The sequence below is a fragment of the Armigeres subalbatus genome, chromosome 3, assembly GCF_024139115.2.
Source record: "Armigeres subalbatus isolate Guangzhou_Male chromosome 3, GZ_Asu_2, whole genome shotgun sequence".
Lineage (NCBI taxonomy): Eukaryota > Metazoa > Arthropoda > Insecta > Diptera > Culicidae > Armigeres > Armigeres subalbatus.
In genome coordinates this window covers 137155268-137182793 of record NC_085141.1, presented here as the reverse complement: position 1 = coordinate 137182793, position 27526 = coordinate 137155268, and the positions used below count along the sequence as shown (strand labels likewise).

Here is a 27526-nt window from a genome sequence, read left to right as displayed (position 1 = left end):
GATTTTTTTTGTATGAATTTGTATTTTGGCCATAACTTTCGATCCCATAGTCCGAACTGTCCAATTTCAAATAGGAAACAATGGGACAGGATTCTGCGTCGAATGCAACTTGTTGCGAACAAATCGGTTGAGGATAAGTGCCCGAAAAATGAGTGACATTTTTTACGCGATTTTTTTGAATGAATTTGTATTTTGATCATAACTTTCGATCCCATAGTCCGATATGGCCAATTTCAAATAGAAAATAATGGGACAGGATTCTGCGTCGAATGCAACTTGTTGCAAGCAAATCGGTTGAGGATAAGTGCCCGAAAAATGAGTGACATTTTTTACGCGATTTTTTTGAATGAATTTGTATTTTGGCCATAACTTTCGATCCCATGGTCCGATCTGGCCAATTTCAAATAGGAAACAATGAGACAGGATTCTGCGTTGAATGCAACTTGTTGCAAGCAAATCGGTTGAGGATTAGTGCCCGAAAAATGAGTGACATTTTTTACGTGATTTTTTTGTATTAATATGTATTTTGACCATAACTTTTGATCCCATAGTCCGATCTGGCCAATTTTAAATAGGATACAATGGGACAGGATTCTGCGTCGAATGCAACTTGTTGTGAGCAAATCGGTTGAGGATAAGTGCCCGAAAAATGAGTGACATTTTTGAGTAGTTTTGCACACACATACACACACATACACACACATACACACACACACACACACACACACACACACACACACACACAGACATCACCTCGATTCGTCGAACTGAGTCGATTGGTATATAACACTATGGGTCTCCGGGCCTTCTATAAAAAGTTTGTTTTTGGAGCGATCATATAGCCTTTACCGTATACTTAGTATACGAGAAAGGCAAAAACGAATAACCACCCCCAAAAAATCATCCAGTAATAAATCCAAAAGTTCTTGGAGTTCCTTCAAGAGTTCCTTGGGAAATTCCTTCTAAAATTCCTCCAGGAGATCTTTCAGAAAGTCCTTCGGAAGTTTTTGCCTTTCTCGTATACTATGTATACGGTAAAGGCTACATGATCGCTCCAAAAACAAACTTTTTATAGAAGGCCCGGAGACCCATAGTGTTATATACCAATCGACTCAGTTCGACGAATTGAGGTGATGTCTGTGTGTGTGTATGTGTGTGCGCAAAACTACTCAAAAAATGTCACTCATTTTCGGGCACTTATCCTTAACCGATTTGCTCGCAACAAGTTGCATTCGACGCAGAATCCTGTCCCATTGTTTCCTATTTGAAATTGGCCAGATCGGACTATGGGATCGGAAGTTATGGCCAAAATACAAATTTATACGTAAAAATCGCGTAAAAAATGTCACTCATTTTTCGGGCACTTATCCTAAACCGATTTGCTCGCAACAAATTGCATTCGACGCAGAATCCTTTTCCATTGTTTCCTTTTGAAAATTGGCCAGATCGGACAATGGTATCGAAAGTTATGGCCAAAATACAAATTCATACAAAAAAATCGCGTAAAAAATGTCACTCATTTTTCGGGCACTTATCCTCAACCGATTTGCTTGCAACAAGTTGCATTCAACGCAGAATCCTGTCCCATTGTTTCCTATTTGAAATTGGCCAGATCGGACTATGGGATCGAGAGTTATGGCCAAAATACAAATTCATACGAAAAAATTGAGTAAGAAATGTCACTCATTTTTCGGGCACTTATCCTCAACCGATTTGCTTGCAACAAGTTGCATTCGACGCAGAATCCTGTCCCATTGTTTCCTATTTGAAATTCGGACTATGGGATCGAAAGTTATGGCCAAAATACAAATTCGTACAAAAAAATCGCGTAAAAAATGTCACTCATTTTTCGGACACTTATCCTCAACCGATTTGCTTCGATTTGCGTCGTTGGATTCGACGCAGAATCCTGTCCCATTGTTTCCTATTTGAAATTCGGACTATGGGATCGAAAGTTATGGCCAAAATACAAATTCGTACGAAAAAATCGCGTAAAAAATGTCACTCATTTTTCGGACACTTATCCTCAACCGATTTGCTCACAACAAGTTGCATTCGACGCAGAATGTCTCATTGATTCTTATTGAAAATTGGCCAGATCGGACTATGGGCTTAGAAGTTATGGTAAAATTACTATTTATTTTGAAAAAAAGTTCAAAAAAGTCTAGCACACTTTTTTAGCACTTAGACTTCATCTATTCCCCAAGCAACACAAGTTCAACAAATCTGATTGCAGTAACCATATTGTGACTGAATCGGGTCATATATAAGTTACTGTGATTGATGTGCAATATGTGTGCTTTTCAGGTCTCTCGCATCAGATTGCATTCGACGCAGAATCTTGTCCCATTGTTTCCTATAGAAACATGGCCGGATCGTACAAATGCGTCAAAAGTTATGGCGAAATGACTAATTTTAAAACTACAAAATAAAATGCCATTTTTTGCTCTTATGCTCATCCGATTTGTTTGCAACAAATTGCGTTTGGCGAGAATTTTTTTTATGCATATAAACAAAAATGAAAAATAAGACCAATTTATTTGTGTTATTTTAGATTTTTCCAAACCTTTTGAACGAACGAGAAAGGCACTATCACCGCTAGGTGGATTAATCTGGGTTTTTTCAAACATTGTACTGGATGTTCCTTCATGAATTCCTCCGGACGTTCATTCCGCAATTCCTCCAGAAGATCTATCACGAAGTTCCATTAGGAATTACTCCGGAAGCCGTTTCAGGAACTTCTCCTGAAGGTCTACCAGGGATTGCTCCCGCATTTTCTCCGGGAGTTCGTTCAGGAATTCTTTCGAAAGTTCTCTCAAAAATTCCTCCAAAAGTTTTTCCCGAAATTCCTCCAAAAGTTCTTTCAGAAACTTAACCAGAAATTTCTCCGTAAATTCTTTCGCACGTTCCTTCAGGAATTCTTCCGAAATTTCTTTCAGGAATTCCTCCGAAAGTTCTTTCAAGAATCCTGCCGGAAGTTCCATGAGGAATTCCTCAAGAATGTATACCTGGAATTGCTCAGAAAGTTCCTTCGAGTGTTTTTTCGGGAAGTTTCTTCAGGAATTCTCTCAGAGATTCCTTCAGAAGTTCCTCCGAAGCTCCATGAGGAATTTCTCCGAAAGGTATATGGAAAATCTTTCGGAAAATCTTGTACCCTCAAAGTTCTCATTAGGAAATTCATCCTGAAATAACTGCAAACATTTTTCTGAAAATTCTTCTTCGAGTTCCTCCAAGAATTCACCAGCAAGTTCCTCCAGAGAAACTTCCAGAAGTTTCTCCACGCACTCCTCCGGAAGAGTCTGCAACAATTCTTCCAGAAATTGTTCGAGAAGTTTCTCCAAGAATTACTCGGAAAGATCCTTCAGGAACTTCTCAAAAAGCTGCTCCAGGAATTTCTTGGGAAGTTCTTAAAGGATATCCTCAATCAATTAGCTCTAAGTTCTTCCAGTGGAATTCTTGGAGTAAATGAAGGAAGAATTCCTGATGCCTCTTCCTCAGGAACTTTTGGAGGAACTTTCTGAGAAATTCTTACAGGAACTTCCGGAGGAATTCCTACAGGATCTTCCGGAGGAATTATTAGTGGAAATTGCGGAGGAATTCATAGAAGAACTTCTGGAGGAATTTCTGGAGAAACCTTTGGAGGTGTTCTTGGAGGAACTCTTGGAGAAGCCTCTATAGGAATTCCTGGAAATACTTCTTGTGGAATTCCTACGGGTTTATTAAGAGGAATTTTCCCAATGAATTCTAGAGAACTATGTGGTTAAAGATCTTCCGGGAGAATCTAGAGGAGAAACATTTGTTAATAAGTCCCTTTTTGAAGAGTAATAGATCATAATATAGACGATGCCGCGGCACCACCGCCGATATTGGACAGCGTGACGTCGCTGCCAACGCTGCCATCGCCGATATTTTAATTTATTGTAAATTCAATTTGTGGCTATAGCAAAGTTTGTATTATTATATATTTGCTGGGTCTTCAGGAAGTTTAAATAAAGTCCAATGAAAGTCATAAAAAACATTTTTTTTTCATATTTGAAGCTTTTATCTTGCATCCGTTACCTCCGGATTCGTTGTAAATCTGGAAATTCCATTGGCCAAAATACTAATCCACTCTAGCTTGCAAAGAGGTTGAAAATGCACGAATGTTGAGTTGCTGCTACCGTGGAATTTGGTGGCTTTTCTAGTGCGTACGCGTCAATGCCAGAATAGTGAATTCCGGCGGGACATTTACTTATAAAGTGATGACACGAGTGGGACCCTAAGCTTATTCGGACATTCAATTTATCCAAACTCCTAGCAATAATGTCGATGATTCCATCTAGAAATAAGGCAAGAACAGAATATAGAGAAAAAAAAACAAACTTCTAGCTATTAGACCAATTGCTTACCTGATTGATGACATTTTGACAAATTGACTGACGAATGAGCAAAAACATATTTTTTCGCCTACTTTTTCGACTGCATTAAATCGTCAACATTATTTTGGTAATTTGATCAAATTTTCCTTGACCTTTTTCCTTGAGAACTGCGTACTAGGCTTAAGTGACGAACATATAGTTTGCATTGGCCTAACAGCCAAATGTCACAATTTTTCGAATGTCAAACCGATGTTGTCGATGAAACGAATTATTTCTTACCATATGGTGTGCCATAAACAGCCAAATTCAGCTTATAGAAATATCAGTGCCACTAGCGTTCTAGTACAAACTGTACCAACAATCAATAGAGTTTCCGCTATGATGGCTATGATTGTTTGTGGTTTTATTATTCATTAAAAATTTCATAATTAAACTTGTTGGCCAATGTTTTCTCTCTATCGATATCGACAACCTCAGTCGATGATTCTCGGTGCATGTCAATAGCTTGCATCACTTGCTACTCCTTTTTTTGTTCTCGTGGCAGGCACATCTAGTGCAAGGATTGTAATAATCACAAACTTTCCGGTTAATTAAACACGTCTAGCTCGCGTAGAGAACATGCAACTTTGCTTGTTATTGTTTATTGCACACAATTGTCTTTCAATCCGTATAGCCTGCTATGGTTGTGACTTTTTAATTAGATGATACTTGGACGGTGATATTCCATCAAACGTAAGAAAAATGTGTGTTTTTTTTTTTACAAAATGGCACCGGCAATCAATGGAGGTTTTGATATGATTGTTTGTACTTTTACAATTTGAATTAAATTTCATAATTAAATTTCTTGGCTACACACTGTCGAATGTTTTCTCTATAGGAGAAAGATGGGCAATATGCCCTAGCTAAGCAAAGACTACTTTAATGTCTTAGCTGTAACGATTTTCATGGGTATTTTTACCTCATGCAACAGTTAAACAGTACAGCAAGCTGATGGCATTTAAAAATTGTAATAGATCTAAATAATATTGATAATATTACCATTTAAAAAAGTGGTGATATGAGTCAAAACGCCTTCTAGCTAGCAGCTCTTTGGGAACAACGCACCATGCGTCCGCGAATCAGCATTCTGGTATGGACACTGCGTGGAGACGCGTAGTACACTGTAGGTTAGTCCCCATGGGGCGTTTTGTCTCGCCGAAATGTGGAAAAATTCGGGTTTTCCAAGCTTCCTATCTTTTATTTTGACACTTTTTTTTTGCCTAACCTACATAATTTTTGGTCTAGTTTTATTACGGCCATGCTAAATACGGGAATACCCAAAAGGCGTTTTGAGGCCTCTTCCCCTATCGATATGAACAACCCCAGCCGACAATCTGCAGTGCAGTTCGATAGGATGCACCACTTTCTACTCGGTTTTTTGTTCTTGTGGCAGTAGATGCGCCTGCAAGGATTGTAATAATCACAAACTTTCCGGTTAATTAAACACGTGTCTAGCTCGGGTAGAGAACATACAACTTTGCTTGTTATTGTTTATTGCACACAATTGTCTTTCAATCCGTAGCCTGCTATGGCTGTGACTTTTTAATTAGATGTTACTTGGATGGTGATATTTCATCAAACGCAAGGAAAATGTGTGTGGGTTATTTTTTAATAATGTTAACTAATTTTATTAGTTACTTATCTAAACCGCCCATAATATCGGTAATGTTTTTTTGCTAGTCAAGGAAACAAACGACTCCGGTAGGTATATTCCTACTATTGACGAGGTGATTTGACAATTATTGTTGTTTTATCATAGCCAAATTTGGACATAATATTTCATATAGAAAACGCCTCTGTCAACAATAGAAACAAAACTTCCAAAACCGGCAGTTTCTTTTAGTATCATTTAGTTTTTGAGTAGATTAATTTTACTTGATTTATTCAGGGTCCTTTCTCAGCTATAAGTAGGGACTCTTCCGTGTGATAATATTGGAGATTTTTCAATTTGTTTCCTAACTCTTTTGTTTCGAGTTTGTTCATACAAATCGTCCCTAATTTTTTGATATTCTCATTAAACTGAAATGTTGTCCAAATTCTTCACAAATGCAGTTCCTTTGTTTCCTTTATTGATCTCTTTCTCTCCTGTTATGTGATGTTGATTGATACTGAATGGGTTGATTATTGATTACCTGCTAATAGTGATGCCATTGAAAGATATTTTTCCTCAAGTTTCTTGATGCTCGTCAGGAAGTAGTGGAATGGTATTGAAACAAAGATTTAAGGTGACTAGTTTAGCTGTAGTTGTCATGATTTTTTTTTTATTTTCTGAGGGGTGTGAATAGATAATCGACTGCATTATGAAACTCATGTTTATATATACGTAGTTCGAGCATAAATAACAGTGATAAAATTTAAAAATTAAAATAACAACTTAACTTAGGTTAAAACCTTTTAAATTGATGACACGCGGAGAATTCTTCAAACGTTTTAGAAACGATTTGAGATTTACTTGAAGTTTTACCGTCTCTCTGTGATTATGTTACTGTTCAATAACATATAGATATATGACACTTTAATAACTCGGATGAAATTGAATTGGGGAATGGGGTGCAACAAAAGACATTCGACATTATTTGATATATTTTTGGTGGATATGATTTTGGTTCATTTCAATGATATGGCCCGAAGAGCTTTGTTCATTTTGTTTCGCTACCATTTTAGACAACTTATGTCCTAATTTCAATCAGATTTGACTTACTCTATGTTCTACCAGTGAAACTCTCTCGTTACGTTTTAAGCTACAGTTTTTTTTACGCGCACGAGTCAAATTTAGTTTGCTTAACCTAGTCTAGTGTGAATGCGGATTATTTTGCGGTTATCTTACAAAACTATCATCAGTTGCTGCATATTGTCACACATCGAACAGATATGGGTGCCATCGGATCGATCCGTTTTTTTTCGCAACCACACAAAACCATCAAGCTTTATTACACATACAAATATTGCAATTTAATTTATGGCTTGGTTATCGGAATTATAACATCACATCACCAGTCACGTCACACCACAATGCGTTTCCAGTCATGTTTGCGTGGGTTCTTCAACACCACACGAGAGGTTTACACACGGGAATTGATTTATTAGCTACAATATAACTACCTTCTCATCAACTCGCATACCGACGCGGCTACTTTTTCATTTATCGTTTTAGTGTTCCCAATGAATTTTCTCTGCCGCTTTTCCATTCTGATTACCGCCGTACTATAATCAAGCGCTCTTTAGTACATATATTAGGTTCTGAGTTCCCGTAACAATGTGTTTATGTGTTTTTTCGACATTGATTGATTTCGCCTATTACTCATAAAAGTGAATGAGCTATTAGTCAGATTTGGGTCTGTACAATTGGTTTGCATCGGTATTCAGTGTCGGTAGTACACCGTTTCGCGCTTTTTATCCATATAGAGCTACAGCATGAGTCCATCAAACTGCGTGATATTTCGCTACTGATGACAATAATAACGACGCCTGTTGTGCCGCGGGGTTAATTAATTTGCATTTAGAGAATAATTACCACTAGTATGTGGGTTGCTCTAATGATAATTACGTGTGAATTATTGTTTTATTCGATTTTAGCTCTGTGATTTGATTCACTCACGGAGATTGAATTTACGGCGATGTTCTCTCCTGATCAGTATTTGCAATCATCGCGAATTATTTAAAAAATATTTTTGGTTAAATATTCAAACCTTCTTTGTTCTATGTCGATGTCTCGATTGTGTCGAAAAGTGCATGTTGGATCCCCTTAAAAAACCGAATGGAAGAAAAACACATCAAGAATCATACTGGAAGAATAAATTTGTTTCTTAGGATATCAACCAGCTATTTAAATCTTCTACGAATTCTAAAACCTAACGCTTCAGACACCGTTTCGGATCCAATGGTACTTTATTATGGGCCAAGCACAATGGACAAGTATGCTTGCGTATTGACAGTTTTTCCATGGTTTGAAACTGCCCTAAATTAGATTTTGATCAGTTGACTTATAAATTAGGGGAACTGGGGGTAGGACGCCCACGTTAAGGAAAATGCCATTTTTATCAATGAAAACCACCATTTCAGCCAGTTTTCATCAGCGCATACTGAAGAACAGCATATCTGCGACTGACTACCGATAACAGATATCTAATTGTCCATTTTATTGCACAGAAATTTGATTTTTAAAAAGCACCCGAAAAAAATGATTTTGAAACCATGCGGGGTGAGATGCGCCAGTGGATGGGTTAAAACGCGCATGTGCTTATCGTACTGATTTTCATTTTAATTGCCTACATTAAGGCAATTAACCGAATGTTTCAGCTGTTTCGGTCATACGAAATGAGCATGGGCGTAATGCCCCACACCGACCTCAGAAGTTTGAAGGCCCATAAAATCGTTTTAAAACCATTTTGACGACGATTTCGTGTGGAACATAAAGAACATGAGTAAGCAGCATGGCTCATGGCTCAATTATTAATTTATCAATGTATAACAGCGACAGAAAGACTAAATTCCACCGAGCTAGAATTGCATCAAAACACGCAAAAATCGTTTTTCGAGTTTTCATGTATAACTAGAGAAAATCATGAAATATATGTATCCAATGGCAATATTTTTCATTGCTTTATCGTATAGACTATTGAAAATAATCAAAATGGGGATATTTAACCTTATTCAGGGGTGGCGCGTTTTAACCCCTATGGGCGTGCTACCCCCACTTCCCCTATATTTTCATGCCGTCGTTTTTGTACAGTGGATGATTTGAAATATTAAGAATTATTCAAAAAGACTTTGAATGATTCTTAATGTTTCGGAAAGAATCAAATGATTGAACAATATGTGTTAAAGCAGATTTGAAAAAAAAAATAGTTACCAACTTCGGAAGATTCAAAAAGAATTATCGAAAATAAACTTAATCTGAAAATTAGAATGTCGCTCCCTGCGCTTCATTTTATTGACGTTGAGGTGTGACCTGATTTTCAGGAAATACTTTCCTACCAAGTTACTTATTCCGTTCATTCCACTGATGAAATCGGCCAAATTGTAATGCCTCCGAAATAAGCAGAAAAAAATCATTGACTGTATGAAAAATCTCCCGGAGAAGCACCTGTTGTCATTAACTGTTAAAACACATTGGGAAAAGTCGTTTAATGACAAATACAAAACGGCATAGATAGCATTCTTTCAAAAGCAACACTAATCACATAACATCTCACACTTTTTTTATGGGTCTCGTCCACTTTCTTTGTTGTACGTACGCCTGTCACTGGCGAACAAAGCTCGTGTACTCTGCATCGAAACTAAGAACCGGTGTTAGGGCGCAATCGTTAATGCGAACATTTTTATATTCGGTTAGTTACTGCAAATAAATTCTTTTTCGAGTCCCTATAATCAAGCAGGTATCTCAAGCATACTACAAGAATTCCTGGATAAAATTTCGAAGAAATTCCCAAGTAATATCCAGGGAGTTTCAAGATCTTTTTCCTAGATTTTTGGAAGGTATTTTTTAAGAAATTGGAAGAATTTGTTTAATAAAATGTTGAAATAATTGCTGATGCAATTCATTAAATAAAATTGAAGGAGTTCCAAATTCAATTTCGGGAGGAATTCCTAAAGCAATTTTCAAAGGAATTCATAAAAGAATTTCTTCTGAAGAAATATCGGAAGGTTTTCCTAAAACAATTTAGGTATTCCTCCAAAAGTATTTCTAAAAGAAATTCGGAAGAAATACCAAAAAGAATTTGTGAAGGAACTCTTGAAGGAATACTTAGAAGAATTTCCGAAGGAACTTCTGGAGGAGTTTTCGAAGAAATTTTGAAGGGTTTTTCCGAAAATAATTTTGACTTCTCGAGGAATGAGGAATTTCTAAAAAAAATCCGAATGATTGCTCTTAAATCAATTTTCGAAGTTATTCCTAAAATGATTGCCGTAGATATTCCTGAAGGAATTTCCGAAGAATTTTCCAGAATAATTCGTAAGGAAATTTTCAAATGAATTGCTAAAAGAATTAGTAAATGTATTTGCGAAAGGAATTTCCAAATTAAATCCTGAAGGAGTTTCCGACATTCTTAAATTTCTGCAAAAATTTCGTAGGACATTCTTTGGGACTTCCTTTCCTGGGGATTCCTTTCTTTAGAACTTTCTCCAAAGATTCTTTCAAAAATTATTCTAGGAATTTTTTTGGTCATTCCTACAGTTTTTTTTAGCAACTCTAACTCTAATTCCTTTAGACCTTCGGAGATGCCTTTTGAAATTCCTTCGGGGCCGTACGCATATAACGTAAGCACTTTTGGGGGGAGGGGGGTCGGTCAATAGCTTACGCTCCATATAAATAAAAATTCATTTGTATTGCGCTTTTTGCACTTTATAAGAGTTCTGCGAGATTTTTTTCTCACAGTCATCTTTCTCTCACACTCAATACACTAAAAAAAATGACTTTCCGTGTATATTATTTGTGTGTGAGTGCTCAATCTAAAAACAAATAGACTTCAAATCATGGCGGGAATCGATTTAGTGTACATGCTTACATGTGACTAACGAGCAATGGGTTGATTTCAGTAACAAAAACCGATCAACCTGAAATAAGAGTGAGTGTCTAAAAAAAGCGGGCAAATAACAATCTACACATAACTCTTCAAATTGGTGAAATCGGCAATACATCGGAAATTTCTTTAGGAGAAATCCTTCCGAAATTTTTTAAGGAATACCTTTGGAAATCTTTGGAAATCGATTCAGGAATTTCTACAGAATATATTTTAAGAATCCTGTCAGTACGTTATCTAGAAATTCCTAAAAAAAATCCTCATAAATTTCCTTCCTCTCATCAAGGAATTTCTTTGGGGGCTTCCTGGCCGTGTGGTCAGCGACGTCATTCGTCTAGATGCATGCGCTGTGGGTGGGTGATTCCATCCCGGTAAGGAGAATTTTTTTGAAAAGCGTTTTGGGGGTGCCATTGGTTGTTATGTGAATATCCTGTCCGTTGGCACATGCTAGATGTTAAATGTCTGTGCGACCTCTGGTCGAAGACGGTAATCCTGTCTTTTCTTTTAATCCTCCGCAAATGAATCTAGAAATACTTTTAAAAATTCCTTCAAAAACATTTCCAAAAATACCTTTAAAAATTTGTCTAAGGATTTTTCTAGAAAATCCTCCGGAATTTCCTTCGAGAATTCCTTCGGCAATACCTTCAGAAATTCTTCCAGGTATGCTATCAGAAATTCCATACCCTCGGCTTCCGTAATTCCGCCGGAATTTCTTTAAGACATTTCCGAACGAATTCCTAAAGAAATTTCCAAATGAATTTCCGTAGCGTATTGGGGGACACGCCTTATCATCACGGCTTCCTGATGACAACTTGTTCTTCTCGGAGGCATTCCTCCAACGTACCCGGATAAATGGCAACCGAACAATGGAATTCCTTCAGAATTTCCTCCAGGAATTCCTCCAGAAGTTCATCCGGGAAATCCTTCGAAGGTTCCTCCAGGAATTCCTCCAGAAGTTCCTCCGAAGGTTCCTCTAGGAATCATTCGAAAGTTCCTCCAGGAATTCCTCCAGAAGTTCCTCTGGAAGTTCCACCAGGAGTTCCTCCGGAATTTCCTCCAGGAATTCCTCTGGAAGTTCTTTCTTCCAGATGTATTCCTGGAGGAACTTTTGTAGAATTCCTGAAGAAACTTTCGGAGCAATTCCAGGAGGAACCTCCGGAGGAATTTCTGGAGGATTCTCCGGAGGAATTCCTGGAGGAACTTCCGGATGAATTCCTGCAGGAACTTCCGGAGCAATTCCTGGAGGAACTTTTGGAGGAATTCCTAAAGGAACTTTCGCAGCAATTCCTGGAGGAGCCTCCGGAGAAATTCCTGGAGGAACTTCTAGAGGAATTCCTGGAGGAACATCTGGAGGAATTCCTGGAGGAACATCTGGAGGAATTCCTGGAGGAACCTTTGGAGGAATTTCTGGAGAATCTTTCGGAAGAATTTCCGGAGGAACTTTTGGAGGAATTCCTGGAGGAGCTTCTGGAGGAATCGCGTTTTTCGGTTGCCATTTATCCGGGTACGTTGGAGGAATGCCTCCGAGAAGAACAAGTTGTCAGTCGTCATCAGGAAACCGTGATGATAAGGCGTGTCCCCCTATACGCTATGGAAATTCATTTGAATATTCCTTTAGGAATTCGTTCGGGAATTTCTTAAAGAAATTCCGACGGAATTTCTGAAACCGAGGGTATGGAATTTCTGATAGCATACCTGGAGAAATTTCTGAAGGTGTTGCCGTAGGAATTCCCGAAGGAAATTCAGGAGGATTTTCTAAAAGAATCCTTAGAGAAGTTAATGATTAATTATTTTAGAGCGTCTTAGGGGAAATGCTACAAGGTTAAAATACTATTATTCTTCCATTTACTTCCACTATTAACTTTTTTATGTATCAACAATCAGATACGCATTTCGTTTCCTACTTGGAAACTTCAGTGTTTGTTATCGACGATCAAACACGATAACAAATAACGATAACAAACACTGAAGAAGTTTCCAAGTAGGAAACGAAATGCGTATCTGATTGTTGATACATAAAAAAGATAATAGTGGAAGTAAATGGAAGAATAATAGTATTTTAACCTTAGAGAAGTTCCTCTACGAATTCCTCTGGAAGTTCCTTCAGCAATTCCTCCGAAAGTTCCTCCAGAAATTCCTCCGGAAGTTCCTCCAAGAATAATTCCGGAAGTTCCTCCAGGAACTCCTCCTGAAGTTCCTCCAAGAATTCCTCCGGAAGTTCCTCTAGGAATTCCTCCGGAAGTTCCTCCAGGAATTCCTCCCGAAGTTCCTCCAGGAATTCCTCCCGAAGTTCCTCCAGGAATTCCTCCCGAAGTTCCTCCAGGAATTCCTCCCGAAGTTCCTCCAGGAATTCCTCGAATTCCAGGAATCCTTGAGCTATTCCTTCTGAAGTTCCTTCAGCAATCCCTACAGAAGTTCCTTCAAGAACTCCTCCAAAGGTTCCTTCTAGAATTTCTCCGAAAGTTCAGGAGTTCTTCTGGCAGTTCCGTCAGGAATTCCTCCGGAAGTTCCTTCAGAAATCGCACCTGAAGTTGCTTCAGGAATCCCTGAAGTATCTTCTGAAGGAACTACTGGAGTAACTGCTGTAGGAACTTCCGTAGAAATTGCTTAAGGAACTTCCGGAGGACTTGCTGAATAAACTTCCAGATGAATTTCTGAAGGAACTTTCAGAGGAATTTCTGAAGGAACTTCGGGAGAAATTCCTGAAGGAACTTTTGTCGGTATTCTTGAAGGAACTCCCAGAGGATGTTCTGAGGGAACTTCTGGAGGAATTTCTAAATTAACTTCTAGAGGAATTTCTAAAGGAAGTTCAAATGAATTCCTGAAAGAAAATCCGGAGGAATTCCTGAAGGAACTTCCGGAGGTATTCTTGAAGGAGCTTCCGGAGGTATTCCAGAAGGAACTTCCTTAAAAATTCTTGAAGGAACTTTCGGAGGAACTTCTAGAGGAATTCCTGAAAAAAACTTCCGGAAGAATTCTTGAAGAAACTTCCGGAAGAATTAACTTCCGGAGGAGTTGCTAAAGGAACTGCAGGAGGAATTTTCGGATGAATTCCTGGAGGAACTTCCGGTGGTATTCATGAAGGAACTGTCGGAGGTATTCCTGAAGAAACTTTCGAAAGATGTTCTGGAGGAACTACCGAAGGAATTCTTGAAGGAATTTTTGGAGCAATTGCTGAAGGGAATTCCGGAGGTATTCCTGAAAGAACTTCCGAAGGAATTCTTGAAAGAAATTCTGGAGGAATTCCTGGAAAAACTTGCGAAGGAACTCCTGAAGGAGCTTCCAGAAGAATTTCTGAAGGAGCTTCCAGAGGAATTGCTGAAGTAACTTCCGGAAGAATTGGTGCCACCAAAAACTCAAAATTATTCATCACCCCACCGTCAATAAAATCGGCGCACAGGTCTACCCTGAAACCGGTTCCGGGTGCCCGAAACCTGACCAATAAGGTTCAAAACTGTATTAGAGGCAAACCTATGATTGTTTTTTTCGATCTGATTTTGAAAAGTCGAAATGTGCGTGCAACTAACAGCTTTGGTAACGAACTTATGAAACAAATTTCAAAACCGCTTCCATCGACTTCCGGATTCTCCCGGAAGTTACCAGAAGTAGAATCAAGGTCTAAAAAATGTTATCCTACACTTTTGCCATGGTGAACCATGAAGTTTGATATGTCGCATGCTATGTTCTTTTCAAAAACCGGATTCAAGTCTTCCACAAGATCTTCGGAATTGGTTCCAGGTGTCCTGGAATGGTTGGATCAGCTGGATCAAAAGGATCAAACTCAATAGTAGAAATAAAAAAAAATGGTTTCAAAATATCTTTCGGCGAAAAATTCCGATGATTGATATGCCTCATGACACATTTCGAAGTATTCTAATGTATGTTCCCAGTTAGAGCCCCGGAACTGGTGCCAGTGTGGCCATGCTTCATGCTTCCTAATTCGTTCAGAAGCATTGCAAATAAGTTTTCTTCACGATACGGGTATAAAAAGACTTTATTGGTACGAATAAAAAACATAAAAGTAAAAAATGTTCTAATTGGCCAACCAACAGACTCCACTGGGATCCCGTATAAATCCGGAACCACCGACCGACTTGTCCAATCGATCTATTTTCTGAAACTATGATAATTTTTGGTTTATGTCTGAAAATTTCAAACAAATCGGTCAAAAATGGAATGAATAAGAGCAAGAACATCACCAAAATTTTGATGCACAAAAGAGGTTGGGGATGCAAAGGTTAATAAGCGTAGTTCATAAGATTATCTTAAAGAGTGCTTTCGAATCTATTGAAAAGAGATTTTTGAGCATCTTGAAATGACGTTTCTGAAACTTTTCAAAGTAGCCTTCCAAGCTTCTTGAAAGAAGTTGAGCCTCTTGGAAGTGGGTTTCCGAGACTGTAGAAAGGAGGCTTCCACACCTCTTGGAAAGTGGCCTTCCGAGCCTTTTGAAACTGGGCTTCCGACACTTTTGAAAAGAGGCTTCCAAGCCACTCGTAGGGGTTGGCTAAAAGAATTCTGAGCTCCTCGAATGGAGGTTTCTGAGCCTCTTAAAAGGGGCTTCCGAGACTCATGAAAGGGGTCTTTCGAGTCTCTTGAAATGACGCTTTGGGCATCTTGATATGACGTTTCTGAAAGTAGGCTTCTAAGCTTCTCGAAGGAAGAATTCCGAGCCCCTCCAAAGGAAGTTTCCGAGCCTCTTGAAAGGGGGCTGGCTGAAAAAAAGAATACTGAGCCCCTCGAAGGGAGGTTTCCGAGTTTAATGAAAGAGGTCTATCAAGCCTCTTGAAAGGAGGTTTCGATTATCTTAAAATGACGTTGCTGAGCCCTTTGAAAGTAGGCTTCCAAGCTTCTTGAAAGCAGAATTCGGAGCCACTCGATAGGGTTTCCGAGCCACTTGAAAGCGAGCTTCCGAGCCTCTTGAAAGAGGAATCCTGGGTCTTTTGGAAGAGGGATTCCAACCCTTTTGAAAGAGGGTTTCTTTTTGAAAGGGGACTTTCGAATCTCTTGAAAGGGGGCTTCTAACCCTCTTGAAAAGGGTGCTTCCGACTCTTTTGAAAAGAGGCTTCCGCACCACTTCAAAGAGGGCTGGCTGAAAGAAGAATTCCGAGCCCCTCGAAAGGAAGTTTCTGAACCTCTTAAAAGGGTGCTTCCGAGCATTGATCATCTAGAAATACGTTTCTGAGCCGTTTGAAAGTAGGCTTCCAAGCTTCTTGAAAGAATTCCGAGTTTCCTAGCCATTTGAAATGGGCTTCCGAGTCTCTTGAAAGGGGGCTTCCAACTCTCTCGAAAAGGGACCTTCCGAGCCTCCTGAAACTGGGCTTCTGACCTTTTTGAAAATAGGCTTCCGAGCCACTTGTGAAGGCTTTCGAGCTTCATGAAAGGGGTCTTTTGAGCCTCTTGAAATTACGTTGCTGAGCCTTTTGAAAGTAGGCTTCCAAGCTTCTCGAAGGAAGAATTCCGAGCCCTCGAAAGAAAGTTTCCGTACTACTTGAAAAGGGGCTTCCAACTCTTCTGAAAAAGGGCTTCCGAACCTTTAGAAAATGGGCTTCCGAACCACTTGAAAGAGGGCTGGTTTAAAGAAGAGCTCCGAGCCTCTCGAAAAGAGGGTTTCAAGTCTCGACTCGATATCGACTCATGGAAGCAAATTATGCCATATTAAAAAAAATGTATCTTGGTTAGGCTACCCCTCCCTTGACTCCACCCTTAGGCTGATGAAGAAATAAATAAGTGAAATTTTGTCGCAAAATTCTGACTCGTTTTTATGTTGTTAGTGACTAGAAAGGAGTATTGTTGGAAATTAATCGGTAATTTTAAGCACCACGATGATTTGACCACAGTGGGTCCAAAAAGTATTCGTCTAGCTGCATATTTTTTAGTAAAATGTGAAACTTAGGCGCGATAGAAGTTAAATCAAAAAACTTTGTTCTAAATTTGGTAGAAAACTTATCAACACATGATTATTATTTACAAACAAATAGAAATTTCAATTACATTTTCTGGTATGTACAGAATATCTAAATTTCGTCAATTTCGCTCGCTCAAAAAGTATTCGTCTATTCAGAAAATAATCGAGTGAAACATGAATATAATAGATTTATTCGCATGTTGTTACACTAGCACACTATAGTGATGTCTAGTAACATTTTTGTCAATACTCAATGACAGATTAAATAATGTTTTTGTTTTGTTTGAACTTGGCGCGGAAAATAGTAGCACCATGGGTAGGGAAAGTAAAAAGATGAGTCCCAATGAAAAAACTATAACTTATTCTACGCCTGCATAATAAGTGCAAGTTGACTTATGACTTTGCAAGAAATGTGGGTAGACCAAGGGTAGCAAGAATTCAACCATTTAATTGGTGATTGATCGCATCAGCGCCACAAAAATCTATCAAAACAAATAACAGAGTGGTCGTCAGCGATGGTAAACTGATAACGATGAGCGATTTATTGTGCGGAAAATAAAAAAAAAAACCCTAAAAACGAGTTCACCCATATAGGCAAGTGAGTTTGAGAGAAGAAGTGCTCAGATATGAATCAATACGAACTGAAATGCCTGTGAAAAGTATGGGCATAATGGGCGAGTATCACTGAACAAAATTCAAGTGAACCATCAAATTATCAGAAACAGCTCGATTTCAGCTAAAAATATCGCTGGAAGAAGGATGACTTTCGGAATCAAGTCATGTTATCTGACGAAAGCAAGTACAGCATATTTGGATCAAATTGAGATACAGCCGTAGAATCTCTTTTGAGCAGTAAAGCATGGTGAGGGCTCCGTCATGGTCTCTGAGGTGCTTGAGCGCAACCGGTGTGGGAAAATTTCACATTATTGAAGGAATTATGTATCACAAAATGTTCATCCGCATTTTGAAAGAAAATTTGAACGCCAGTGCTGAGAAATTAGGCTTACAGGGAAAATACATCTTACGGGGTGATAATTATCTCGAGCACATAGCCCAAAGTACTAAGCTGTAGCTACTCTATAAAACCCTAATTAACTCAAAACGCCTCCTCAGAGCCCAGATATGAATCCAATTTAACTCCATTGGAAGGTTCTGGACGACAAACTTTTCGTGAAATTCGTGAAAGTCATATTTCCAACAACAACGAATTGAAATTAGTGTTGAAAGAAGAATGGAAGAATATTCCGTCCCCCATTACGGCTAATTTGGTCAGTTCCATGCCACAAGAACTACAGCCCGTCATAGATACACAGGGGAATCCAACGAAATATTGAATTCCATTCTACAACTCCTGTTTTCGTTTCAAAAGCGAGCAAAACATGAATAGACGAATACTTTTTGAGTCCGTATGTAATGAATTGTTATGTTTTGTTACCTTTGTTTTTGTTGTTATTTTATTTTTCTGTTTGATTTTTAACAATAAAGATGAATTGATTAATTTGTTACACATATAATCGATAGTTTTATTTTTTTGAGCTTACTAGATTCTATCTTTGACATTTTCTAGAAAACACACAGCTAGACGAATACTTTTTGGACTCACTGTATTTTCCGCTGAATTGCTACAGACGCCATCCCTGCGAATATTTTTTTTTCTGCAGCAGTCTGCAGGCTAAAATTCCACTTTAGTGCTGTTGCCAAAAATCACAATCTTGATGATTTGCTACAAAATAACAAAAGGCGCCTACGTTGCGTCCACTCTGAATGTGATTTTTCAAACATCTGTACTGTCCGGATTGCTTTCACTCTCTCTTTATCTAAATTTGACCCTGATAAGGACAGATTTGCTTTAAACCAATGCATCTTTCCAACCATTAGTTTACAACTTGCGAGAAAATTTCACTTGAGATCTGCTGCTCGACGACCACACGATGTATTACCGCTAAATTGCAGCAGACGCTATTGTTGAGGTGAAGTTTGGTGCGCCATCGACGCCAACGACGAAAATAAATTCTCTTCAGCAACCACGTCGACGATCATCAGCCAATGCTAAAACCGCTCTCTGCGGAATGGCTTGCGCGCGCGGGAAAGCAGCTTTCTGGTATCCAAAAAAGTGAGACCATCAGCCCCGCCTTTTTGTTAATCGTTATGCAACGTACACACCAGTCAAGCAGTTCGACGAACATTGACTCCGCCCCCAAGAAAACGCTTCAGTTGCTGCTTTGTTTGAACGTGTGTGAAGTTGTTCGAACAACCATTTGACAGTTGGCGGCCCGGTTGGAAAAAAATAAAACGGTTTGATTTTGGTTTGAGTTGTCGGGGGTGGAGTCAAGTTTCGCCGAACATGTTTGAGAATTTGTAGTGAAGTTGCACAAACCCCCATATATTTGTTGATGGTTGGTGCTCAAGTTGGCGCTTCGGTCGTTCGTGTGTGATATTGTTGGTCGAATAAATTGATTGTTCGTGCCGCTGTTGGTAAAACTTTATGGATGTTTGAATAAACGAGAGGTGGAGTCAATGTTGGTCAAACTGCTTGACCGTGTGTACGTTCCATTATGGGTGCAAATATTATGTAGATAGTAGAAAGCTGCTTTCCCTCGCGCACGATCCATTTTGTTCGAGATTCTGCGGGGAGCGGCTCAGCATCCATCGGCATCGGAAAGTGGTCCCAGCATCGGCAGGTGAGTAAAAGAGACAACTAGTGCACGCAGTGCTGTTCTGCGCCACCTTAGTGAAGTGTAGCTCATTGATGATAACTCGTTCAATCAGGTTCAATCATACCATGCAAAGTTTAGTGTCTGCTATCTAGGGAATAATAATTCATTTTAAAACTTGATTCTGGAAATTCTTACAGATTCAACGAGCCAATTGAAAACTGATCGTTCGAGATACGTTGCAGTACTTTGCCACCCTATCTGACGTAAGTGAACCAAACCAAAATTAGTATATTTATACAACAGATCTGATATAATCAACGCATCTAAAACTCTAATAAATAACATTTAATTAATGTAACTCAATATGACGCTCTTACTTAGAACTTCATCAACAGAATGAGTATCCAGTATTCAAAACAACTTACCCGCTAATAACTTAACAAACAAGTCTTACCTTAAACCTATTTACAAACAAAGCAGCAATTGTCCTCCCCACCGCTACTGTCGGCGTACCCCTATGGGGAGAAAACCCGCAAACTCCGCAGCAGCGTGGCCAGCACGTTCGCCAAGCACTCGGCATGCAGTGCCAGCTGTCCCGCTCCCTGCGGTCCAACTCGCACGCACGCCAGCTCCCGAAAGCTGGACGCCACGTCGTGGATCTTGAGCACGATGTTGCGGGTTTGCAGCGGTGCCGAAGTATAGCGCGTCAGGTCCTGCGCCAGTTCGGTGATTCTGCGCAGCGACGACAGACACGCCGTCAGATGTTCCGGCAGGTTGGTTAGATTGACGTCGGACATCGACACCACCAGGTGTTTGGAAGACGTGACCAGATGCAGCGACTGGTCGGTAAGCTCGTCTTTGGCATGTTGGAACTTTTCTTCGTCGATGCTGGTTCCGCCGCCGGCGGTTTGCGCGGCGGAACACATCGCCGCCACCTGGTCCAATTTGACGAGCAGACCGGCCATAGCTACGTCCGTTTTCGACATCAGCGTGTCCACGTTCAGGACGTGGCCATTTTTGTTCGAAAGGATGGGACTGCCCGGGTGGCTGAAGTTGGTCTTGCGGGACATTTGGGGCGAACACAGCAGCGATAGTTGGGGCTTCATCTCTGCGCAAGGATTCTGCAGACAAACTGGCGGGCAGTCGCTGTGGGAGCGGTAGTGCCCGTTCTGGCGGTTGACTGGTGTTGGTGACAGTGAATGCGCTACCGGAGACAACTTGTCCGAGAGATCATCACGGTTGAAGGCTCGCTCAATTTCCCTATAACAGTTTGGATTGCGGTGTAAGTGGGGCGAACCGATGCCAGCCGTTCGGATGGGGGAGTTGTTGGCTGAGGTCGATAGAGTGTATGTGATGGGATTTTTGAGAATAGGAACAGGACTACGGATGCAGGGTTTTTGAGGGACGGGCGGTAGAGGAGGTTTCTTTGGGGGCAGGGTTGAAAGGGCTACCGGAGGAGGAGAGGTGGATTGTTTTTCGAATCGCGGTGGTAGCGAAGGGGGATCCATTTCGTAGTAGTTTCCATTATTGCCGTTTGTTTTCGCATAGTTAGGAGAGCGAACCGGAGAGTTAAGTTTGAGTTGAAGTTCGGCGCTTTTTGGAGGTCGATCAGGCGGAGGACTTTTTTCGGGAGTATGTGGACATCGTTTGGGGGGAAGCGCAAGGGATTCACGATTGGGTTCCCCATTGGATGTTTGTTGGTCCGGGGTTTCTTCAGTCTTTTCTTTCTTCGTTTTTGTACAGCATGAGAAAGGGCCTTTCCTATCTACGGTTGGGTATTCGATGACATGACCGTTGGTTTTCTCAGAATGCGTCGTTGATTTGTTGGCGTTAGCCGCCTCGCTGTTACTGTACAGGTCGTATTCGGTGGTCTTTTGCTCTCTCATTTCGGGAGGATAATAGACTTCGAATCTGGATTTGTCATACTTAGCCAGCAGATTGATGGAGTTGGTTTCGGTGTTTACTCTAGGCCTTGGAACTGGCAGCTCGCCGTGGTTGAGGTTCTTGGTGTTGGTAGTGTTGTTGTTCGATAGCTGCTGGATGCTGGGAAGGTTGGTTTTCAGTGCTGGTGGTTTGGTTTGAATCGTGCCTGGTTCGGAATCGGCTAGGCCCGGTGGTGGAGGAATGATGTATGAGAGGATCTCCTCCGGGGTTAATTCTACAGCTGGGGTGATCTTTTTTGTTGGGGGTTCTATCGTTACCTTTTTGAGGAACTCTTCGAGATCACCGACGACAGCGTCAACGGCGGGGAGGTTCGGCTCAATGGAGGATGCTATGGCAGAGTTTGAGCCATCATCAAATCCTGTAGGAGGCACGTTCAACACATTCAGGTTATCCAACTCGTCAGGAGTTTGAGGAGGCGGAATCGAACGCAAATCAATTATGTCTGGATCGGTTTCAATGATCGTATCATCGCCGATTTCGTATCCGTATAACTCTGCAATCTTCTTAGCTGCTAGATCTGTATTTCCGTCACTGTCTCCACTACTGGCTTCTTTGAGCTGACGGAGGTATTCCTTCAGATTCATATCTTTTGTATCACAACCAAGAATCGAACTGTCCGGGCTGTGAAGACCGAAGCTTGTTCGAAGAGTTTTGTTTCTTAGGCTAGTTTGAGGCATCTGGTTTGCATTTTTATTATGAATTGGGGAACTGTTTGGAGTGTACAATGACTCCGAATCACTTTCACTTTGCGATAAATCGTTTCCAAGTGCTTGAAGATCACTTAGAATTTGACTGAGGCCTTGCATCTTACGTTGACTCTTAGGTGTGTTTTGCGTAGAAGTATTGTCCAGTCGTCCGTTTACTTCACTAAAAGGCGCAGTGTAGATCGAGTTAAGCCCCTTTGCAATACCATCTAGCCCTTGGTTTATTGTTTCAGAGAGTAAAGTAAGCGAGTCACTATGTCGCAGGACTCCCGGGGCATCTTCGTTCGATGACTGTTTACTACTGTTCAAGCTTTCGCAGTCACTTTCCACATCAACGGAAGTCTCCCTCCAGAGGTTCAACTTGCCTGGTCGTACATCAAACTCGTGACAGTACTCTCCGTGCTCGTTAAGATATCGTTCCGAATTCTCCACCATTTTCTGCATCTCGGCGACCCTCCGTAGGACTTCCTCGTTGCGAGCCTCGGACATGTTTTGCTTTAAAGCTCCACCAGCGGCTCGTTCTAACCCGTCCCTGGACACTCGCGGGTTGTGCAGTTCGAAACCATACTCGTCATGCCCCGTCAGCTTGAGATTCTTGTTCGACGTGAGGGTGTTGTTCATGTTCCGATCGCAATCGGATTCCGATTTCGAAGGAATATACACCGCCTTGGAGGAATGATATGGCGGCGGCATCAGGAAGGCCATACTGTGGGTTTGCTTCTCCGAGGGAAGATAACTCCAGTTGGCATGGAGTACTGTGTGCTGCGAAACGTAGGGCGGAGCGAGCTCTTCCACCGTGGTTTCACGCTCCAGCTCTAGAGGAAGATCCTTACCTGGAATGATACAAATATAATTTTGGAATGGGTTACCGGGATAGCCCGTCCAAATGGATTAAAACGTTTGTTGTGTTACGTCAAAAAGAAACCCTTACCGGCCATTAGTCTGTAATATCCGGCTAGGACGATGGCGAATTCACATGCGTCTCGATCTTCCATCGAGAAGTTGATTACCCGATCGGGGCTTATGAACACTGTTACTGTGTTGGAGATGTCGTCGTCTCTGGTCACGACGACGCGGGTTAGATCTTCTAGGTTGCAAATTGGTTGCGGCTGGAAATAAAGGTGAAGCAAGAAGATAATTTCAATTAATATTTGCTGTTTGATAAGATGTAAAAAAGTAAATAAAAAATAAGGAACGCTTTGTCCCAAAGCCTGTTTTAAGGATGTACCATTTCTCATACATAGAGCCGCAAAACCTTCATTAGGTGCCTCTTTCTTATTGACGAAAATAAAATGCGCAATGATTGAAAAGCTTTTTTTTATTCATTTCGTTATTTAAAGGGTCAATCCTGTATAACAATTTGCAGAGCCACGAGCCTCAATAAAAGAAAATTTCATCTATAGCAATATTCATGCTATTTTGATTAAATTTTCTGCAGTCAATTCTTGTCTCTCGTTTTCATCTTGGATCCAGTTATACTAGGCAAGTCTAGCTTTCCGAAACGGGTCGAACGGATCATCATAATTACCCTACATTTGTAGGCTACCGACTGTACAGATATCAGTTGTCGAATTGTTCTATTTTCATCACTCACTTTTGTTACAATTATTCCACTTTAGACTTTATCTGCAGCTCCGACGGTTATCATTACTATCGTTACTACGGAGAAAGTGAAAGTTGGTTTCTTGTCCAGTCGTGTTTCTCCAGTAAGCAAAGCGATCAGCTGGTTATCGAAATTCAGTTCTGCTTTGTGCGAAAAGTAAAACAATCGGCCGGTCACCGAAATTTTGTTCTGCATTGTGCGGGAGAGTAAATTGATCAGAAAGAGAAAATTTAGTTCGCATCGAGTTGTGTAGTGCGGTCGAAAATTTAAATAATTAGCGTTCGTTCGATTTTGTTGTTGTTTTAAATTAAACTACACGCTATACACGGCAGACCGTTTACCAAAACGAACCCTGCCACACTCCCTACCCCATATATCCAACATCCCAGTGATTTCTCGTGGAAGTGCAGATGACTCGTCGGCTTCTATCAAAGCGAGTATCACGTCAACAGTTTCCTACCTATTCCTTAATTGACCTGCATTCGGACACGGCCGGCGCTGGTATTGCTTATTTTTGGGTCTGCTCAGCTCCGACGGTTATCATTACTTGTTGTACATTTTTGCAGGAGAATCGAGTACTTTTATTGATTCTGATGGCTTTTTACGGCGTTCTACAACAATAGGACGGATTCGTGGTTTCATGTTACGGAAATGAAATAAATCCCCATTACGCAAGGGATATAGATACTTTAAAACTGCAAGTGCCAATCCCTGCCACAAGCGTGGAGCGGCAACTTTGCCCCGATATATCTCATGTGTATTTAGTCCAATTGTCATGATTCTTTCCAGTTACAATCTGTAGGATATCAGGATTTCGTTAGCAACTATAGATTGTAAATCCCTACATTGCATTCCACGCTTTTACCAGCACTTATCAGTCGTAATATGTTGTTTGCAAGTCGTACCGCATTGCTTGTATGAAAGCCGTTCGAATTGAAACCATCAAACATTTTATGCCAAATGAAAATTAACATTATGTTTTATCATTATCATTATTTATTCAGACTAAGGCCGAAGTGGCCTGTGCGGTATATAAGAGTCTTCTCCTGTTCCGGTGCGAACCCCCCAGTACTACATCATACCTCATCAGCGCCTAAGGCCGAAGTGGCCTGTGCGGTATATAAGAGTCTTCTCCTGTTCCGGTGCGAACCCCCCAGTACTACATCATACCTCATCAGCGCAACTACCTTGCGCCAAACTGTCATCAGACCTCGTTTTTCTCTCTCTAGTGTTCATTGTAAAATAAATTCTCAAGTTGAACAGAAGTAAAAAAAGGGTTATATTTTCAAGTAAAGAAATACACGCGGTTTTTTCCTCGTCTCCGGGTTTCGTCGGGACAGTTTCGTTGTATCCGAACAGTTTTTGGTCCTTCTTTATCGGATTACGTTGCGAATCGGTATGGATAATTTGATCGGTCGTAGGAATGCACAGCTTGTGCAAGTGAAGTGGGAGCTGGCAGCAGCCGAAAAACTTCAAGAACGAAACGCATCACAGGGAGAAGTATTGGATCGGCTCGAACAGCTCAGGGAGCTTGCCCGAAAGTTTCGTGAGACACAAAGCGAGATAGAGGAGAATCAACCCGACATGGAAGCAATTGCCTCAGTGCATAATTTTCGTGAGGAATTCAACTTACATTTCTACCGTGCAAAAGACACCTTCGAGCGATACCTTTCCCGACAAGGAGAAGATGTAGATGAATCCAGCAGCTCACATAAGAGTTCCTCCGGCAGCTATCGATCGGTGGCAGGATCCAGCAGGGATCTACGAGAGGCGATGCAAATGCTATTGGAAACCCAGCGAACGATGATGCTGCAACAAACAACAGGTGGCGGAAGAAATGTAAACAATAGTGTCGATCCTATCGGAGGCGATCAGGTGTCGAATCATGCACCATTCGCAAATGTGCGGCTTCCTGCAATTAACGTGCCAATGTTCGATGGTGATCGCAAGAATTGGAGATCCTTCAAGGATATATTTAAGCAGACAATCCACGTAAGGCAAGATTTGCGAGATTCGTTAAAGCTGCAATATTTAGTGTCATATCTGAGCGGCGATGCGAAGCGTCTAGTGAATTCCTTTGCAATATCAGACGCCAACTACAAGGAAGCGTGGGAGACACTCTCGAATTTCTACGACAAGAAGAAGTACACCGTCTTCGCGCTTGTTCGTGATTTTATCGAGCAGCCGGCGGTTGGCAATGCTAGATCCGAAAATCTGCGCAAGCTAGTAACTACTTCGGACGAAGTAGTCTGGCAACTAAACGCTTTGGGAGAAGAGTACAACACACGCGATCTGTGGTTGATCCACTTGTTGCTAGACAAACTGGATAAGCACACCCGATCCTTATGGGTCCAAAGATTATCGACGTGGAGAATCCATCGTACCAGGAGTTTTTGAAGTTTTTGGATAATCGGTGCGATGCACTGGAAACCTGTATGGCGTTCTCCAAGAAAGCATCAGCGGATGGTCAGCGGAAGGATCCAGGAAAGAAAACTGTCCAAACAGAGAAAAGGATGCAGTCGCTTCATACGGCAACAGGGAATGCAGCGATAAAAAAGTGCGCGAAATGCTCTAGTGAGCATCCGATTTATTTGTGTGATGATTTCAAAAAGATGGACTTACAGTGTAAACGTGAACTAGTGCAAAAATCAAGGTTGTGCTATAATTGCCTTCGTCCTTCACATTCAGTGAAGAACTGTGGTTCAAAATCGGTATGCCGCACTGTGGGTTGCAAGCAGCGGCACCACACTCTGCTGTGTTCGAAGGCACATGATTCCGAAGGGCAGCAAGAAGAGCAAATTGGGAACCCGATGCAATTCCCACAGTCACCGGAAGGAACGGTCAATTCGCTAGTGGTTCAGGTACCAGAACCACTGAAGGAGATGTTCATCTTACCAACAGCGTTAATCAACATAAGATCTGCTGGTGGTAAATTTATGAAGTTCCGTGCTCTGATCGATTCCGGCTCTGGTGCATCACTAATCACCGAAGCCTGTGTAAACAAACTCGGCATTCCGCGCTCAAGCGGGAAGATTGCAGTCTCTGGACTTGCGCAGCAGCCTGCGGGGACAACCCGAGGAATTGTGAAGCTTGCTATGGCTAACCGATGTAACAACACCGTGATTCTGCAAACCAGTGCATTCGTAATGGGCAAGCTAACGTCAACGCTCCCTGCACAGCGTGTGCAGTCAAATTCGAAGTTATTGCAGAAGGAGATCAGAGATGCTCTGGCGGATCCGGCTTACAATCTACCGGGACCAGTAGACATCATCCTGGGTTCGGATGTCTTTCTTGCCATTCTCCAACCCGGGCAAGTCAAGGACGAATTCGGTACCCCCGTTGCTCAGAATACGGTTTTCGGCTGGATCGTGTGCGGTAATCAATCCATTTACACAGCAGGTGTTCCAAGCAATTTCTCCATAATAAACCTACATGCGGAGGTGGACATCAATCGCACATTGCGACAATTCTGGGAACAGGATCAGGTGTTTCCCTCAACGACCGGCTCTTAGCCGGACCGAATGTGAATCAGGAACTTTTCGATGTTCATCTGCGCTTCCGATCAAATGAAGTCGCATTCGCAGCAGACGCGGAAAAGATGTTTCGCCAAGTCTGGGTTCATCCGCTAGACAGAAACTATCAACGAGTGGTATGGCGGGGAGACCCCGATGAACCCATCAAGCATTTCCGACTTTGCACCGTCACATACGGCACGAAGCCTGCATCGTATCTAGCAATTCAAGCTATGCGGGAAGCAGCAAGGAATTACGAATCTTTGTATCCAGTAGCTGCTCT

At 41.1% G+C, this 27526-nt stretch overlaps 1 protein-coding gene across 5 annotated transcripts in view; it reads right to left on the bottom strand.

Moving 5' to 3' along the window:
* Positions 1-5998: 5998 nt before the first annotated feature.
* Positions 5999-27526, bottom strand: part of LOC134220370 (uncharacterized) — a 1038156-nt gene continuing 1016628 nt past the window's right edge. For 4 of the 5 annotated variants that reach the window (XM_062699412.1, XM_062699413.1, XM_062699414.1 and 1 more), the window contains 2 exons: positions 23060-23237; positions 18458-22961 (listed from right to left, as the gene is read on the bottom strand). In XM_062699412.1, coding sequence (XP_062555396.1) covers positions 19996-22961; positions 23060-23237 — 3144 coding nt within the window. In that variant the 3' untranslated portion in view covers positions 18458-19995. Of the gene's footprint in view, positions 8142-18457; positions 22962-23059; positions 23238-27526 lie in introns of those variants that run through there. The other variant, XR_009981878.1, reaches the window with a different exon arrangement.